The 17,921-nt window shown below is 39.2% G+C and overlaps 1 protein-coding gene across 3 annotated transcripts in view; it reads right to left on the reverse strand.

Annotated features, from left to right (window-relative positions):
• NGLY1 (N-glycanase 1) overlaps positions 1-16,651 on the reverse strand; it is a 62,908-nt gene extending 46,257 nt beyond the window's left edge. The window contains exons 1-3 of one of the 3 annotated variants that reach the window (XM_042954470.1): positions 16,460-16,650; positions 5,878-5,992; positions 865-1,110 (exon numbers count right to left, since the gene is read on the reverse strand). In XM_042954470.1, the coding sequence (XP_042810404.1) occupies positions 865-1,110; positions 5,878-5,992; positions 16,460-16,590 (492 nt within the window). In that variant the 5' untranslated portion in view covers positions 16,591-16,650. Of the gene's footprint in view, positions 1-864; positions 1,111-5,877; positions 5,993-16,459 lie in introns of all 3 variants that reach the window. The other 2 variants (XM_042954472.1, XM_042954471.1) reach the window with 2 other exon arrangements.
• Positions 16,652-17,921: the final 1,270 nt, after the last annotated feature.

Raw genomic sequence — 17,921 nt, forward strand, 5'->3', positions numbered from 1 at the left:
AGATTAAGGGTAGATTTAATAACTGACTCTATATAGAAGTTATGCTTTATGGAGGACGGTAACAAGATGTTTTACCAAAATTAACACAAGAGGATACGAGTTGAAGCTGGCTACTGATAAAATTACTAGAGAAAAAAAATCACGAAATTTTTCTGACAGTGAAAATTCAGAGGAAACCTTAAGGACTTGTATCAAAAGGGATTTTTGTAAACAAGATAGTTTCCTATTACATGAGATCAGTTAAGTGTACCAGGGATGCCTGTAAGAGATCACAAGTCTGATATCAGTTCTACAGAAGCATATATCTGTGTATGCCACTAACTAAGCTTCACTAATCTGGTAGCACCACTCTTAAGGAGTGAATGCATTACTATTTACTTTAAACTTAAAGAAGTTGGTTCCTTTCACTAAACTGAGGGGTTGATAAGGGTTTGGTTATTGGAATTAATAATCCCCAGAATGAATGGCAGCAGGTAAACTTTAGACCAGAAGTGTCAATACAGTAGAGGAAATCTCATATGACTGCCATCGTCCTGCAAGTCTGTTATTGTGTTTTAGGTTAAAGGCATACTATTTATATGACTGATTTAAGTACCAAGGCAACGGGTACATTTATATGATAAATGATGAAATGCCTAAAAGGCAATACACTGAAAGTTAAGATTTAAAAGTATAAAAAAAGATGGTCATTTTCCCCACTTGTTACAAAATGACAATTTTTTAAAGAGCTAAGGAAATCTGATGTATTATAATTCTAAGAGCCAAGAATATGAGGGCATAAATCCAGGAATAAATCACATGTTTCAAAGCTTTTGCTGTTTCAATACTCTGAACTGGTTAAGAAAGGTTTAATTCTGACATTACCATTGGAGCAGGTGGTGGATTTGATGATTGTCCTTCACTGTTCCCTGCATGCTGGGTTAACCCATTAGGATTTGAAGACTGTGTAATGGGAAGCTGGGTACTGGGTGCAGGTTGCTGAGATAATTCTACTTTGTAAGTCTTATTTGATTCATCCAATCTGCTACTTCTTTCTATGGCAATCAGGTCACGAATTTTTTGCAGCTGCTCCACTGAAGCTTTTTTAGGAAAGATAAGATGTGTTTCTCCCTGGAATTTATAAAAATGGGAAAAATTTTAACTTTTGCTTTATACTGACAGTCATTCATATATAGATCTATAAAATGAAACCAATACTATAGAATACATCAGATATTAATAATCATTTTGTTTTTCTACCATTGTGGCACTTTAAAAAAAAACAAAGGTAAAACTGCATAAATGTAAACCAGGAAATTCAGAAAATTGGTCTCTTTCTTAGCATATATATAACGCTTAGTTTATTTGATCGATTCAAAGGCCTTTAGAAAAATATTTTCTGTTAGGAATAGTAAGTCACAAAGTCTCGTAAGAATTACAAAAATGTACATTCCTATCTTCTCTGCAATAGTATATAATACTACTATTCCCTGTGAAATTCCCTATGAAGTAACAGTAATTACTAGGGATGCAGCCATACAAAATGATCAGGGGGTCACATAAAACCAAGAAGTTATAAATCTCCTTTCTTTCTTTGAATCTCCTAAACCCAAGGCTTTAAAGAATAGCTATATGATTAGCAGTCTGTATATGGGGTCCACTAATTTTTCCAAGAAGACAAAAAGCACACCCTGATGATCAATTCGAAATTATGGATTGTTAACAGTACATACAAAGGTGGTCCAAACAAAACAATCAAACCATAAAAATCCCATTCTTCAAGTAGTGATTCATTTAATGAATACCCACAATATAATCAGAGTGCTTTAAGATACAATAAGCATTACAACAAAGCTCACAATGTAAAATAGTCAGCAAATTACAAACAAGAAAAAAAGTGAAATGAAAATATATTCAATTAAGTTTCAAGGCACTGAGAAACAAGTGTTAAAATAGTAATTCCAGCAGCTGCATATATATGAGAGAAAACTATTGTTAACGTGCAGTAATAAGACTTACAGATTGTGAGCATTTAAGTTAAGCTCCATAACTGAGAATGACCTTATTTCCCTGGTGATGGCAGACCTATCAGAATGAACTGACCAAGACATTTCTCATTAATGACATGAAAATTAATTCCATATGAATCCCTTTTAAAAAGCCAGAAGGGGCCGGTAAGCTCTCTATATTCATTACCCATAATAGCTGTAAAAACAAAACTATCATTTATTGTGTTTATGTGTTCTAGGTGCTGTACTAAGCATTTTGCATATATTATCTCAAGTAATTCTCACAACCACCCTGCAAGGTAGGTACTAGGTTTATCCCTACTCTTTATATGGAAATATGAAGGCTCAGAAAAGTTAAATAACCTGCCTGATGCCACAGAACAATTGTTGGAGTAAGGATTCACACTTAACAAATCTTTTATTTATTTATTTATTTTTAAATTTTTTTTTTTTAATGTTTTTTTCTTTATTTTTGCGACAGAGAGAGACAGAACATGAGCAGGGGAGGGCCAGAGAGAGAGGGAGACACAGAATCGGAAGCAGGCTCCAGGCTCTGAGCTGTCAGCACAGAGCCCGATGCGGGGCTCGAACCCACAGACTGTGAGATCATGACCTGAGCCGAAGTCGGACGCTTAACTGACGAGCCACCCAGGCGCCCCCACACTTAACAAATCTTAATTGTTATGCTATAATTGAGTCATCTGAGAATGAACAGAGACCAATAACCACAAGCTGGACTAAAAGTTGGAAGTGTTGAGCAAAAGAGAATATTTTTATAGCCGTGATAATTACATACATGATAAGCACAAATCAGATCACAATGAGTTTCCAACATCAGAAAGGAACCACCTCGCATCTCTGATGAGAGACCTTTGAAGAGAGACCAACACTTAATTCAAAACCAGATATGGACGTTTCCCATCTCATACTGTTAGTGGAGCAGCACTGAGAAAGGTAGAAGACACCACGGACAGAGGTGGAAACACAGCATAATAGGTTTCTGGATCTATGTTCAGTTCACACCTCAGAGAGGGCCCGGATAAGACAGAGACGCTGCTTTCCTTTCCAACTTTGCAGGATCAGTCCTAAAAGAATGTATGATCACGGCCAAAGTGTACCAAAAAGTTTAATCAGTGGCACTGTATTTTCATGAAAGGACAAAATCACAGGCTTTGCACTAGATCCAGTAACATTGTAAGAAATCAATGAGAATTCTAGTATTTAACAAAATCCCTATTTCTTAACATATTTTTGCTAAGACAATTCTCCCTGCCAGATGTTAAGCAAACCTGCCCCCTCCCTGCCCACTAAATGCTGGTAATATCTTCCAGTCACCAAGACAACCAACACTGCCCACCTCCTGTGGCACCTGGCGGGAACCATCCCACTCAGCAAGCCTGATGAGTCACACAGCCATGCGGATCCCGGTCTTTCTCAACCTTCTTCTCAGAATTTTCACAAAGAGCTCAGCCTCAGAGGCAAGTAGGCCCAAAAGTGCCCAGGATCTTAATATACAAAATATAAAAATTTGGGGATGGGTCTGAGAGATTCCTACTTCACCGTAAAGCCTACCAAAGTTTCTTTCTGATGGCAGAGTTCAGTTGCAGTTCCAATGGTTCCTTCTGCAACTTAGCCACACTGATAACACACAGACTTCAGACGGGCCCTGAGGTGCAATGCCCAAAGCCAATCAGAAACTTGAAGTATATAAATTAGTCTGATCAAAGCATGTTACTCTTTTCTGAAACTGTGGCTCTATTTGGGTCAAATACTACTGCAAGTCTCAGCTTGTTAGTAGCACTCATGTGACTAATCTTTGGGTCTGCCCGAGATGGGTTTTCTAGGATGTGGGATTTTGAGTGCTAAACCCAGGATAGCCTCAGGCAAACTGGGACAGTTGGCCATCACACCCGGCACTCAAATATTTGTTGAATGAAAGACAAATATGACTCCACGGAACCTGTGACACTTCAAAAATGAAAAATTAGTACAGTTTCCAGTTGTCATTTACTAAATTTTTCTGTCATTTGACTAAAAACATCTGTATTTTCATGAACAAAATCAGCAACGTTCTCAACTCTCCCCCCTACACTTTTAAATTCTTTATGTTCAGATGTCTGTGAGTAACTACAAGCAGATACCACAATTTATACTTCCGGCCTGATCTCTCCTTTCGAGTTACAGACTCATATATCCAATTGCCTACTTGCTATGTTTAACAGTTTTATCAGTTATAATTATCCACAAGTTGGGTAGTGATTTCTCCCAGTATCTGCTACACTCCCAGATTTCACAATCTGAATGGTACCTGCATCCACATAGATGCTCAAACCAAACCTAAAAGTAACCTACATTCCTTCCTTTCCCTTGTACCCCACATGTAGTTCATTAGCAAGTCCTGCAGACTCTACTTCAAAAAAAATTCTGGATGCCTCCACTTTCCCCCATCTCCACTGCTATCAGTCTTTAATTCAACATGTTTACTGAGTGCCTCAATGTGCCAGCAATATTCTAGGAGCTAGCAACACAGGGAACAAAAAGACAAAAGGCTCTGCCTTCATGGAACTTATACAAATCATTACTGTTTCTCCCTTAGGTTAATAAACGCTTTCTAACTGGTCCTTCCTGCTTCACCCCTTGCCCTCATCCCAGAACATCCAGGACATTCCCTTTACAACAGCTAGAATAACCTTCTAAATATCCTTCCCTGCCTAATACCTTCCTATGGTTTCCCGTTTCATTTAGAATGAAATCCAAGTCTTTACCACAGTCCTCAAAACCCCATGCCCTGGATTTCTGCCTGTCTGTGCAGCTTTCTGTGCCAAAGCTACTCCTGCTGGAAGTGCTCTGGACATGTGAATCGTCTGAAGTACTTGGACTTGAGGGCTTCAGGTACCTGAAGTACTTCTTTTCACTTAGGTCCCAGCTCAAATGTTCTCTCCCTAGAGACCTTCCCGGACCACGCATCTGTACCTAGCTACCTGCCTCTACAGCTGCTTTGTATCGTATCACTATGCCTTATTTTCTTCTTTGCACTCATCTTTGTTTTCATGTCTACTATTTGTCTAACCTATTAGAATCCAAGCTCCACATGTGATGGGATCTATTTCTGTAGTTCACTATTATACCCTTCAGAGCCTGGAACAGAATCTGGGGAGAAGAGCAGAGAGGCAGAAAGGAAACGACCTCTTATGGCAACTCAGCATATCACCTGAACAATTTCTACAGCCTTGCCAATTCAGCCTCTGTGGACTACCGAGTATCCATAAGCTGGTTCTACTTCTTTCAATATTCCATGAACTAGAAATGGCTAAGCATATACACAGACAGAAAATTCACGGTATTGATAACTATTTTCACTGTGGCATAGAATTGAACTATGCCACAAGATTCCGGAGGATGAAAACACCAAACGTTTACTTTGACCTAAAAACCAAAAAAAAATACTGAGATTCTTCTCTTCTATCACAGAAGAAATTCCTTAAAAGTGGCAACTAAACTCAGCTTTTCTGTGTCTACTCTTCTCATTTCTTAATGGAGACAGGTGGTTAGACCCTATTCGTATTCATGTGTGCTCACAAAGCAGGTTTTTGTCAAAAGTCTAAAGTGACCCACAATGGGGTCTCTAGGTTGTATATCTGACCTACCTGTTCTAAAGGATTAAGACTTGTAAGAATTTTCTCTGTGGGAGAGTTGTTATATTGTGATTTTAAAGCATATTTACTGTGACTTTCAAATGTCTAATAGGTGAAGAAATAACTAGCTGCACAGATTTCCAAACTGATCAATTAATTAAAAAAATATTATCTTATTTAGGTAATTATCCATCAACACTACAACAAATTCTTTGTACATGAATTGGGGAAAAGAAACCCTTCAACATACTCACCTCTTCAAAGCCCATTTCAAATAAACATTCAACGGCTCCTCTGACAGGTAAGAGTCTAGTAGAAAAAGCTGTGTTTCCAATCCGGATAGATCTATATTTTTCATCATTAGGGTTTCTGATTTAAATAAAAAAAATTTGATTATATATAACAATTTATACTTTCCACAGTGTTTTTGCACTCCTTTTCACATTTTATATTGGCTATATTGCTACAAGGTAGCACAGATCCCAGCTTTACAGAAAGAGGAAGAACAGTCTGGAAAAACAGCCTGATTTTGAGATTCTTACCTCAATATACATTTACTACCACCCTACTGTTTAATTTCATTTGATAATATTAATGCTTCCATAATAGACATCCATGTGACTCTGTAATTCTGTGCTATTAAGGCTACATACTTTTATGAGTTTTTACGGTGCTAAGAAAAAAAAAATCCACATAAGCTCCAGACATGGGGCAGAAGGTTTTGCCTATTTTGTTCTGATGGACCTCAATCATCAAGAATGGTGCTTGATGCATAGACGGTGGTTAGTAAATACTTGTGAAATGAATGAATGAAAGAAACAAAAAAGCTGCATAAAAACTGATCACAGTTCCTGAAAGATTTTACTTCTGAAAAATATAAACCCAGGTACACCTTGATTTTCTTTCTTCCCTAGACTGGTGATTGTTTTTACTCTATGTTCTGCTTCAGCTCAAGATATATTTTAGTCACAGCCAATTTTTTTTTTTACGGTGATTAAGATTTTGAATAGCATGCATGGGATAAGCCCAGCATATGAAAAGCTTTGAGATTTTTAATAACGTTGATAAATCGGAAATGCTGTTTTTAAAAAATCAGAAAAAAAAAACAAGGTTAAGATAATCACAGTATTATACTCAAGACCATCAGAACATAATTTAGGATGATAAGTAGATTTCATATCTGACACAAACTCCCTTCCAATGGTAGTGGCTTCCATTACTATTTTAAGAAGGATTCTGAGGCTGTGTCAGGGGTCTATGGGAAGGAGTGCTGAGGCCATCTGCCTGGGCTATTGAATGGGGATGGCAGACAAATGCTGGCAACTATTAACAACTCATTAACCATTTGTGTCCTATTTTAATTGTGGAAGTTTTAACATATTTCACATTTGTTTTCCATTGAGCAACTCTCTATTGCCCAATTGTCATAAATACATGAATCTTTTTAAAACTTTTCCTTAAGTTCCAAAATTATATAAGTTTATTACAGAATATTCAGGGACAAAGCTCTAAAATAGTGTTATTCAAAATGTCCACGGACTGGAGCCAATCTACAAACTCCTTGCTATTCATTCATGAGAATGTGCAGAAATTGAGAATACTCAGCAATTTTATAACAATTTGATGTGCCATGAAATTTTTATTGTTATTTTACAAAAGGTATAGGTCCACCAAAGACTGGAAATTAAAAACAAAAACACTTGTTCTTCACCACAGGTCATTTGAGCATCACAGGTGGTTGAAAAAACACAAAGAAAAAAATGTATGTTCTGCTCTTCTACTCTGTGTATTAAATGAGAGCTTCTCACCCTTGGCATTATTGACATTGGAGGTCTTTGCTGTAGGGGGCTGCCCTGCACACAGCGAGATACTTAGCATCCCTGGCTTTTATGCCACACTAGATCGTAAGTGTGCCTCCCTTTCTTACTACTTAAAACAAAAAACATTAAACCATACAATAACCCTACATTTACCAAGGCTAGTTACAGATAAATGTAGCATCTTTTCATGATATTCAACACGTTTCACAGGGTTATAAACATATCACTACCATCAGTATGACAGAACCTACTGGTGCAAAACTGCTTGAGGTTGTTTTGTTTGTTTTACGTATTTTTCCCCAATAGCTTCCAGATTTTTACATGATCAAAGTCTTTCACTGGCCTTAATTTTCTAGTTTTCCCTCCCTCTTTTACCACTGTTTAAGAAATTCTTATAAAACACTCATTAGTTGATCTGATACATGTTTCAAAATAACTGTTGATACGGCTTTTCTGTTATAGTCTATTTCCCATCTTTTTACATCTATGGGCCTCACATACCATTTATGTATTTTTCTCACTAAAAACATAATGCAAACAAAAACAAAAAAACCCAACAGTAATGTCCAGTTACCCAAATTCTATCTATCTCTTTTAAAATATGTTGAGCACACCAGCCATAGTCTTGAACATAAAATGGTGCCAAAAGTTCATCCTGAAGCCCTCAAAGGCTTAGAGAACTTGGCCACAAAGCCATTAGGCCTCAAATCCGTAAGATCCCACTTCCTGTCCTTGGAAAAGTACCACAAAAACACTTTCTAAATCTCTAGTCTTACAGCCTCTCACCCCAGTGTATCCACCATCCTTGAACTCATTACTACTCTCCTTATCTTGCAGTGTCGAAATTACCCCTAAGGATCACCTTTATTTTTGCTTCATCTTCTTCTTCTGTTAATTCCTCTGCAGACTTTTCTCAATATTTTTTGCTATAATTCTTCAATGTGTTTTTTCTGCCTCTGCTGACTCTTAACTATTTCTGCAACTGGTAATATTTATCTTGCTTATTAGCAATAATTGTGCACATTCACTTGAGGTGTTTGTTTAGTTGTTTGCTGGATAGTATTGAACGAATGAATAGGGTCTTGAAAGGGCAATAAAATTTCCTGCACCTCACTCACTATCACTTTGAACACATTTTAGTATCTTCCTAGTTGTCTTACCCCCAGGTATCTACAAAATTGTTTAATCTGTAGAATGTTAATTATTAGTCTTTACTTTTACAATTGAATGGTAGAAAAAAGTCATGCTTTTCACCTTGAAAGTCATTATCTACCATATATTTAGGATCTTAAGGCATGTTAAACAGTAAGCTTCCCACTGAGGTCACAGACTCAGGAAAAAAAAAACAACTTAAATGTTTCTATTTCAGAATTTCAGAAACGCTGAGAATAAACATAGCTGACCATTTACTAGCCCTCTTTCTCTTTCGAATGCATAATCCCAGAAAGTGTTTACAGAAATGGAAACTTAGTACATGAGAGATCCTATAATCTTGTATTTTTATTACTAATCACAAAAATTGGTTTGTAGCCCATTTAAAAAATATTTCTTTTGTAAATAGTCTTTTTCAAAATAGTTCTTTACAAAATAGTCCTTTTCTAAATCAAAATAATTCTGAAATACATGTAAATTTTTCTTTTTAAAAACAATTTTTTAATGTTTATTTTTGAGAGAGAGAGCATGCATGTGCACAAGTGGGGAAGAGCAGCAGAGAGAGAGGGGGGAGATACAGAATTTGAAGCAGGCTCCAGGCTCCAAGCTGTCAGCACAAAGCCCGATGCGGGGCTTGAACTCACAAACTGTGAGTCGAATGCTTAACCCACTGAGCCACAGGCGCCCCATATGTGTGTATTTTTCAAAAACATCTAACTGCCTTTAGAACCAGCTGGGAACCACCTCTGGCTGTCTACCATTCTATGTAGCTGACAATAAGGGAAACATACACATAACCTAGCTTGTTCAGAGTGAAAAGTTGAATAATGGTAACAATAGATAACATATGTGCCTTTATTTCTCTTTTGCAAGAATCTTATAATGCAGGCATTTTTTCTTTCCTCTTAAAAATGAGGACACTGAAAAAAAATGAAGAAACTTAAGTCCAGAGACTTTACATAAATTGACTATAGCCACACTCTTAGGAAATGGTTGACTGGGGTTTAAAACCACTGGTTCGATTACAAAGCTTACATACTCTTCACCATACAATACACCAACAAATTCACCACTCCTCAATTAACCCTCTTTCTATTTCTCCAGTTGTCAGTAGTAACCTAGATTAGAAATCTGAAGTTATTTGGGTTATTTTGTCTCTTCCCATTTCCAGTTCTACTCCTTGCATTCAGTCATCAAGAACTACCAATCCCTGCCTCCAACAGTTCTCTTCTCTCCGCATTTATGTTTATGATTACTGTAATAGGCTCACAAATGAAATCCATGCCTTGTGTCTTCTTACATGATTATTCTACATTAAACTCCTTCGTTATGTTTCTCTTTGACTCTAGAACGTATAATCACTTTCTCTTGTCTCCTATGTCAAATATATGTTCTCTGCCATTCCATCAACCTGTCCCATCTTACCAAACCTCTGTTCTCAAAACTCTTCCACACTAGGTTCCCCTGCTATCTCCAGACACGAACATGTAACTCCTTGAACACTGTCTTGCAATTGTTCTCTGGATTTTACACTGTGGCTGTTTCCCATACTTGTGCCTTTCTCCTAAACATATTTATTTATTTTCTTGGAAAGAAGAAACCACTTTCCATTCTTGGCCCTCCCCAATCATAGGCAGTTTAATTTGTAAACAATAACCGTGTGCAGTTTGCAAAGGAAATCAGTAGAACATCAAACATATTTTTTAAGGAATAAATGGAGCAAATTATCCAAGGAATAATTCCACACATGTGGAATGCTAGTCAAACTATTTTAGAGTTTGAAAAACAGATATAATTGAGCACAGCTCATCTTTATCTAGGAGTCAGTGAACTGAAAAAAAAAGTAAAAGGTTCAAACCCATGGCATATTGTGAGTGCAGATTAGCTTATATTTTGTTCTGTAGTTTCATTAACTATGACTCTTAGTTGGGGAATAGGTTAACATCACCTGAAGCAGAAATTTGAAATGTAACCAAAACCATAATCTTCACTTGAGTGAAATGACAAGTGCTGCTGTTTATAAAAAATCAAACAAAAAAACCCAGCTATTAATGAAAGTCTCATTTCAGCACTGATTTCATAAAATACTACGTCAAACACTGAGGGAGGAATAAGATATATTAAGACAACATCCCTGACACAGTCCCTTATCTTTAACACTAATGGATTTCCCCAAACAGCAAAAGGAACAGAAAACTGGTTTTCTTTACTCTCAAATAAGTGAGATTAGCAGATCTGTAACATAATGTAGTTAACCTACATTAGAAATCTCTGAAGAAGAAAGAGATCAGGGACTTAGAAGTGGAAGAAAGAATGTTTTTTAACTTCCTGAAGCATAAAGGAGTTTTAGTTCAAAGAAAATGAGAGCAGGGATTACTACTATTACAAGCATACCTCAGAGACATTACAGGTTTGGATCTAGACCAATGCAGTAAAGTGAAAATTGCAGTAAACCAAATCAAATGAATTTTTAAAATTTCCCACTCCATATAAAAGTTATGCTTATACTATATTGTACTCCATTAAAAGTGTAATAGCATTATGTTTTAAAAAATTGTACATACCTTAATTAAACAATACTTTATTGCTAAAAAATGCTATCATATGAACTTTCAGTAAGTTGTAATCTTTTTGCTGGTGGAGGGTTTGCCTCGATGTTGATGGATGCTAAGTATTGGTGGGGCTGCAGCAATTTCTTAAAACAAGACAATAAAGTTTACCACATCAATTGACTCTTCCTTTCATGAATAATTTCTCTGTACCATGTGATGCTGTTTGAAGAAACATCTTTCAAAACTGGAGTCAATCCCCTCAAACCCGGACACTGTTTTATCAGCAAAGTTTGTTATATTCTAAATTCTTTGTTGTTATTGCAACAATCTTCACAGCATCTGCACTAGGAGGCTCCATCTCAAGAAACCATTTCCTTTGCTCATCCATAAAAAGCAACTCCTCATCCATGAAAGTTTCCTTTTTAAAATGTATTTATTTATTTATTTATTTTGAGAGAAAGAGAGAGAAAGAGCAGGGGAGGGGCAGAGAGAAGGAGAGAATCCCAAGCAGGTTCTGCACTATCTGTGCAGAGCCTGATGCAGGGCTCCATCTCACGAACCCCGAGATCATGACCTGAACTGAAATCAAGAGTCAGATGCTTAACCATCTGAGCCACCAGGCACCCCATTCATCCGTGAAAGTTTTATCATGAGATTGCAGCTATATCTTCAGGCTCCACTTCTAATTCTAGTTCTTTTGCTATTTCCTCCACTGAAGTTGGGAATCCCTCAAAGTTATCCATGAGGGTTGAAATCAACTTCTGCCAAACTCCTATTAATGTTGACCTTTTGACTGCCTACAATGAAATCACAAATGTTAATGTCATCTTGAATGGTGAATCCTTTTCAGGTTTTCAATTTTGCCTAGATCCATCAGAGAAATCATTATCTACAGCAGCTATGGCTTTACAAGATGTAGCTGTTAAAATAAAAAGATTTGAAAGTCAAAATGACTTCTTGATCCATGGGGCTGCAGAAGAGATGTGTTAGCAGGCACGAAAACATTATGTCATTGTACATTTCTATCAGAGCTCTTGGGTGACCAGGTGCATTGTCAATGAGCAATAATATTTTGAAAGGAATCTTTTTTTCTGACGTCTCAACAGTGGCCTTAAAATATTCAATAAATCACATAGTAAAGACACATGCTCTCATCCAGGCTTTGTTTTTCCATTTAGAATTTTCAGAATGGTTAATAAGCATTGGCTTCAATTTAAAATCACCAGCTGCGTTAGCCCCTAACAAGAGAGAGTCAACTTGTCCTTTGAAGCCAGAAATTGACTTCTCCTCCCTGGCTATGAAGTCCTAGATGGCATCTTCTTCCAATAGAAAGCTGCTTTGTCTATGTTGAAAAATCTGTTGTTTAGTGTAGCCATCTTCATGAATTATATTAGCTAGTTCTGGGTAACTTTCTGCAACTTCTCATCATCATTTGCTGCTTCACCTTGCACTTTTGTGTTATGGAAACAGCTTCTTTCCTTTAACCTCATGAACCAACCTCTGCTAGCTTAAAACTTTTCTTCTTCAACTTCATCACCTCTCTCAGTCTTCACAGAACTGAAGATTTAAGACCTTGCTCTGGATTAGGCTTTGGTTTTTAAGGGAATGTTGTGGTTGGCTTGATCTTCTTTCTAGACCACTAAAAGTTTCTCTATTAGCAGCAAAAAGGCTGTTTTTCTTTCTCATCATTTGTGTGTTCACTCGAATGGCACTTTTAATCTCCTTCAAGAACACTTCCTTTACATTTGCAACTTGGCTTTTTGGTACAATAGGCCTAGCTTTTGGCTTATCTTGGAATTTGACACAGCCTCTTCACTAAGCTGAATCACTTGTAGCTTTTGATTTAAAGTGAGAGATGTGTACCCCTGCCTTTCACTTGAACACTTAGGCCATTACAGGGTTATTAACTGGCCTAATTTCAATTATTATTGTGTCTCAGGAAACAGGGAAACCTAGGAAAGGAGAGGGGACAGAAGGCTCAATGGGTGGAGCAGTCAGAACACACACATTTATAGATTAAGTTTCCCATCTTATGTAGGTGCAGTTGGTGCACCCCCAAAAATTACAATAGTAACATCAAAGATAACTGATCACAGGGGCGCCTGGGCGGCTCAGTCGGTTAAGCGTCCGACTTCGGCTCAGGTCATGATCTCACGGTCCGTGAGTTTGAGCCCCGCGTCGGGCTCTGTGCTGACGGCTCAGAGCCTGAAGCCTGTTTCGGATTCTGTGTCTCCCTCTCTCTGACCCTCCCCCGTTCATGCTCTGTCTCTCTCTGTCTCAAAAATAAATAAATGTTAAAAAAAAATTAAAAAAAAAAAAAAAAACAAAGATAACTGATCACAAGATAAAGAAGATATGGTGTGTATACACACACACACACACACACACACACACAATGGGAATATTACTCAGACATAAAAAAGAATGAGATCTTGCCATCTGTGACAACTTGGATCTAAAAAAAGCAAAACAAATAAACAAAAAACAGAAACAAACACAGAGAGGGGAATGGGCAAAATAGGTGAAGGGGAGTGGTAGATAGAGGCATCCGGTTATGGAATAAATAAGTCATGGCAGCAGGGGACAACTGGCTGGCTCAGTCAATAGAGCATGTGAATCTTGATCTCGGGCTCGTGAGTTCAAGCCCCACACTGAGCATAGAGCTCACCAAAAAAAAAAAAAAAAAAAAGTAAAAAAGTCACAGGGATAAAAGGAACATAACAGGAACTATAGTTCATGGCTATATTAATATAGCTTTACAATAGTTTTGTATGACGATAGATGGTAGCTACACTTGTGAGCATAGCATAATGTACAGACTCGGGGAATCACTATGTTGTAATACTGAAATTACCATGACATTGTGTCAACTATATTTCAATTATATAAAAGAGCTCAGGGGCTCCTGGGTGACTCTGTTCCTTAAGCATCCAACTCTCTGTTTCGGCCCAGGTCTCATGATCTCATAGTTCATGAGGATGAGCCCCGTGTTGGGCTCCGCTCTGATAATGTGGAGCCTGGTAGGGATTCTCATTCTCTCTCTCTCTCTGCCCCTCCCTTGCTTGATCTCTGTCTCAAAATAAATAAATTAAAAAAAATCAAAGAACTCATTGATCACAGATCACCATAACAAATAATGAAAAAGTCTGAAATACTACAATTACCAAAATGTGACACAGAGGTACAAAGTGAGCAAATGCTGTTCGAAAAATGGCCCTGACAGGTTTGTTCAACACCATAAAATTTGAATTTTGTAAAAATTTGTAAAATTGAATTGAATTTGTAAAAAACACAATATTTGCAAAGCACAATAAAATGAAGCGCAATAAAACAAGGTATGCCTGTACTTAAACTAACAACGGTAGTTTTTCATGCCATCTCCAATTATCAGTTCCAAACCTCTAATTCCCTTAAAAAATTTTTTTTTTTTTAGGTTTATTTACTTTTGAGAGTCAGAGACAGACAGGGCACAAGTAGGGGAGGGGCAGAGAGAGAATGAGACACAGAATCCGAGCAGGCTCCAGGTTCTGAGCTGTCAGCACAAAGCCCGACGCGGGGCTCGGACTCACAAACCGTGAGATCACGACCTGAGCTGAAGTCAGACGCTCAACCAACTGGGCCACCCAGGCGCCCCTCTAATTCTCTTTTTAGATAAAGCTTTTCAAGATCAGAAACATAAGCCATAGTAAAAACTGTAATATGAACTGGCAGCATGCCAAGCTGCCTCTACGAGTTTGATAAATATTCACAATGGTGATTATACCAAGTTATTATTTGCATGCAGAGGTTTTCCTTCCTCAAAACATCTTGATCTTAGCATTCTGGGTTTCACTAGATTAAAAGCAGAAGTGAATCCTATTACAAGGCCACTTCCCTTTTCTGAATAATGGGGTTTAAATAGTTTGATGGCTTTCCAGGTTGGAGGTCCCAGCTGCTAAAATCCGGAGGACTCGGTTTATGAGTTCATTCATGCACAGTCCACTGGCATCTTTGTGCTTTGAAGAGCTGTTAGACCTCACAGGGTAGAGGTGAGCTGCGGAAGGTGTCACAGAGGAGAAAGGCAGTCCCCCACATAGGTCACAATTGTGTAGCTGTGTACATTGCCCATGCTGTATCCCTTATAGCATTTGGCAAATAATAAAGGCTCATTTTTCCTTCAATTTACTTTTAAAATCCTTAATGTTACCTATATACACAATATATTGCCATGAACAATGAACTGCCACGGGTTGAAACACTACACTTGTAACTAAGGTCTCTAAAATTGGGTCTTATCAAATCTATAACCATGAAACTAAGAAGCATTTCCTTTCAGCCTTCACACCAATATACCCGCCACTCAGCAGAACATGTGCACCAGGGGGTGGGGTGGGAGAGAGAGCCTAGACAGTAATCGTGGTGACCTGAGAAATGAGGTATCACCACTCAAGTATCTGCCACCTAGAACTCCTTTAACCTCGCTTCTATTTCCCTCCCCCACACATCACTTTCTCAAGACACTACACGAATTGATCTAAGAACTGATAATGAAAAGGATTCAAAATGAGGACTCAAACTTGCCTCCCAATTCCCCAAATCTGTAAAGGTCCCTTTAGGATCTATCTACAAGTGTACTTTTGCTCACAGGAGAATGAAACAAATTACTCTCAGCCACGGTAATCTTCACTCATTCTTATTTGAAAGGTCATGTTGAAAACTACACTACAGGTATTAATATAAAAACTGTAACTTTAAAGTAACACGGTTAATATGTCAGTCGACAAAACTGGACAGGAAAAGACCATAAAGAAATGTAAAAACCCCACCACTTCAGTTAGCATTATGCTTTAATATTAAAACATTCACAAAATGTTGGGGGGAGGGGGATTTTGTCGGAGACTAACTTCTCATAAGCCTGTGGCAATTTAAGGCACTACGGTAAGACCCACGCAGCGGGAATGAGACGCTGTCATCTGCGCTGACACCAAGACAGTTAAACAACTCGATCGGAGGCAAGTGTTTCCGGCACGCCTTCTCACCTCCCTCCGCCCTGCGCTTTCCCCACCACCTCCAGTTCACCCTGGAGCACCCCGCCATCAGGTGCCAAGTCACAAGTGCAAAAGAAACTTACTCTTCTCTGGACGGAGGGGCCTGGCCAAGTCTCCAGGCCCTTGGCCAGCGGGCTCCGACACGGAGTGGGAACCAGGCTCAGGCCCCGCTCCTTCCTGGCCTCGCCGCCCTTCGGGGCCCTGGCGGGGCGCCCCCAAACCTGCGCCAAGCAGGTGCCCCTCACCGCCCGCCCAGGCACCCCGTCCCACCACGCAGCCCCGCACCTGAGGATGTTGTCTGCGTAGGTGAGCAACAGCTTGGAGGCCTCCAGAAAGGTCTCTGGCGTGTTCTGGCACAGCTCGGCCACAGCCGGGGACGCAGAGCCCGAAGAGCTGCCCAACGCGGCTGCCGCCATGCTTGAGCGCCCGCGGCCGTCGCCGCCCCTCGCGCGCCGCGTCCCGCACTGAGCAGGCGCCACAGCGCGCGGCCTCCTCTGCGGCTGGCCAGGAAGGGCGGGGCGCTGGGCCGGGAGGTGGGGGGCGGGGGGCGGGGGGGTGGGGGGTGGTGGCTCAACCCGGCTGGGTGGGGGCGTTCTGGGAAGGTCGAGGGTTTGGACCTGGAGGGACGGGGGCGTCGTTGCCAGGCCCTGGGGGTTCAGTCAGAAACTAGGGGCGGGGTGCTTGGTCGTCCTGGCACGGGCGCTTCGGCGAGGAGGGCCCAGGGAGCGGGTGTTGGCCTGTGCTGGCCGATGGGTCGCAAAATCCCAGGTCCTTCGGCGTCCCAGAGTGGGTTTCGATTGAGCCACGAAGGTGGGTAACCCCCACGTACGTCTAACCATGCCTTTTACCCCCAAACAAAACAATCTTACCGCTTCCTCCTCGTAGACGGCCAGGCATTCCTAAATACGTGTGAATGAAAGACCTCAAGGAAGGAGCGACAAATGTTCCAAACCTAATGGGTGGCTATAAACTCTGCTGGGTTTCTGGTATATAGATTCTTTGTAGAATTAGATGAGTGATTCAAAGTCCTTTTTCATAAGTACCAGCTCAAATAGTATGATGTTGCTCTAAAGAAGTTTTTAAACCACAGGTTCAACATAGTGAGTCGTGGGCTCAATTTACCGTGTATATTTACCAGTATAAAACATATATACAATAACGACAAAAAGGAATAGAATAAAATGGGGGGGGGGGGACAATAAAAAAATAATCATCTCATATAGTGTGGGTAGGTATTGTGAGTTTGTTTTGAAGTTAGATCATGTGATTAATTTCCTTTATTCCTTTTAGAAGATAGTCCTAACTTATTTAATCCGTTCTTGGCCTCACCATGGCCTTGAAAGTGTACTTTTACCAGCGGCTTCCTTCTTTGCAGACAAACATTTCCAAACCTCAACAAATATTTATCTTGACCTTATGTTTTTAAGGTAAATTATTTGCAGAAGTAGCTCCTTTAAATGTTCTTGATGCTTTATCTTCTATTTGCTTTTTACATTTGAAGTTTTCTTTCAGTACTTCTGAGCAAGACCTTGAGTTATGCTGTCTGCTTCAATTACCATTCATCTGCCAGATACATGGGGAAAGTTTTAAATAAATATGTAGGTTTTGGGACCAGCTTCCAGGACTAGTGTTTAACTAGTGTTTAACTGATAGTATGTTCCTAGCTGCTGTAACTAAATTTTTCAGTGACTTAACACAAGAGAAGTTTCTTTCTTGCTCACAGAACAGTTTAGTAAAGCAGGTATCT

The sequence above is a fragment of the Panthera leo genome, chromosome C2 (assembly GCF_018350215.1).
Source record: "Panthera leo isolate Ple1 chromosome C2, P.leo_Ple1_pat1.1, whole genome shotgun sequence".
Lineage (NCBI taxonomy): Eukaryota > Metazoa > Chordata > Mammalia > Carnivora > Felidae > Panthera > Panthera leo.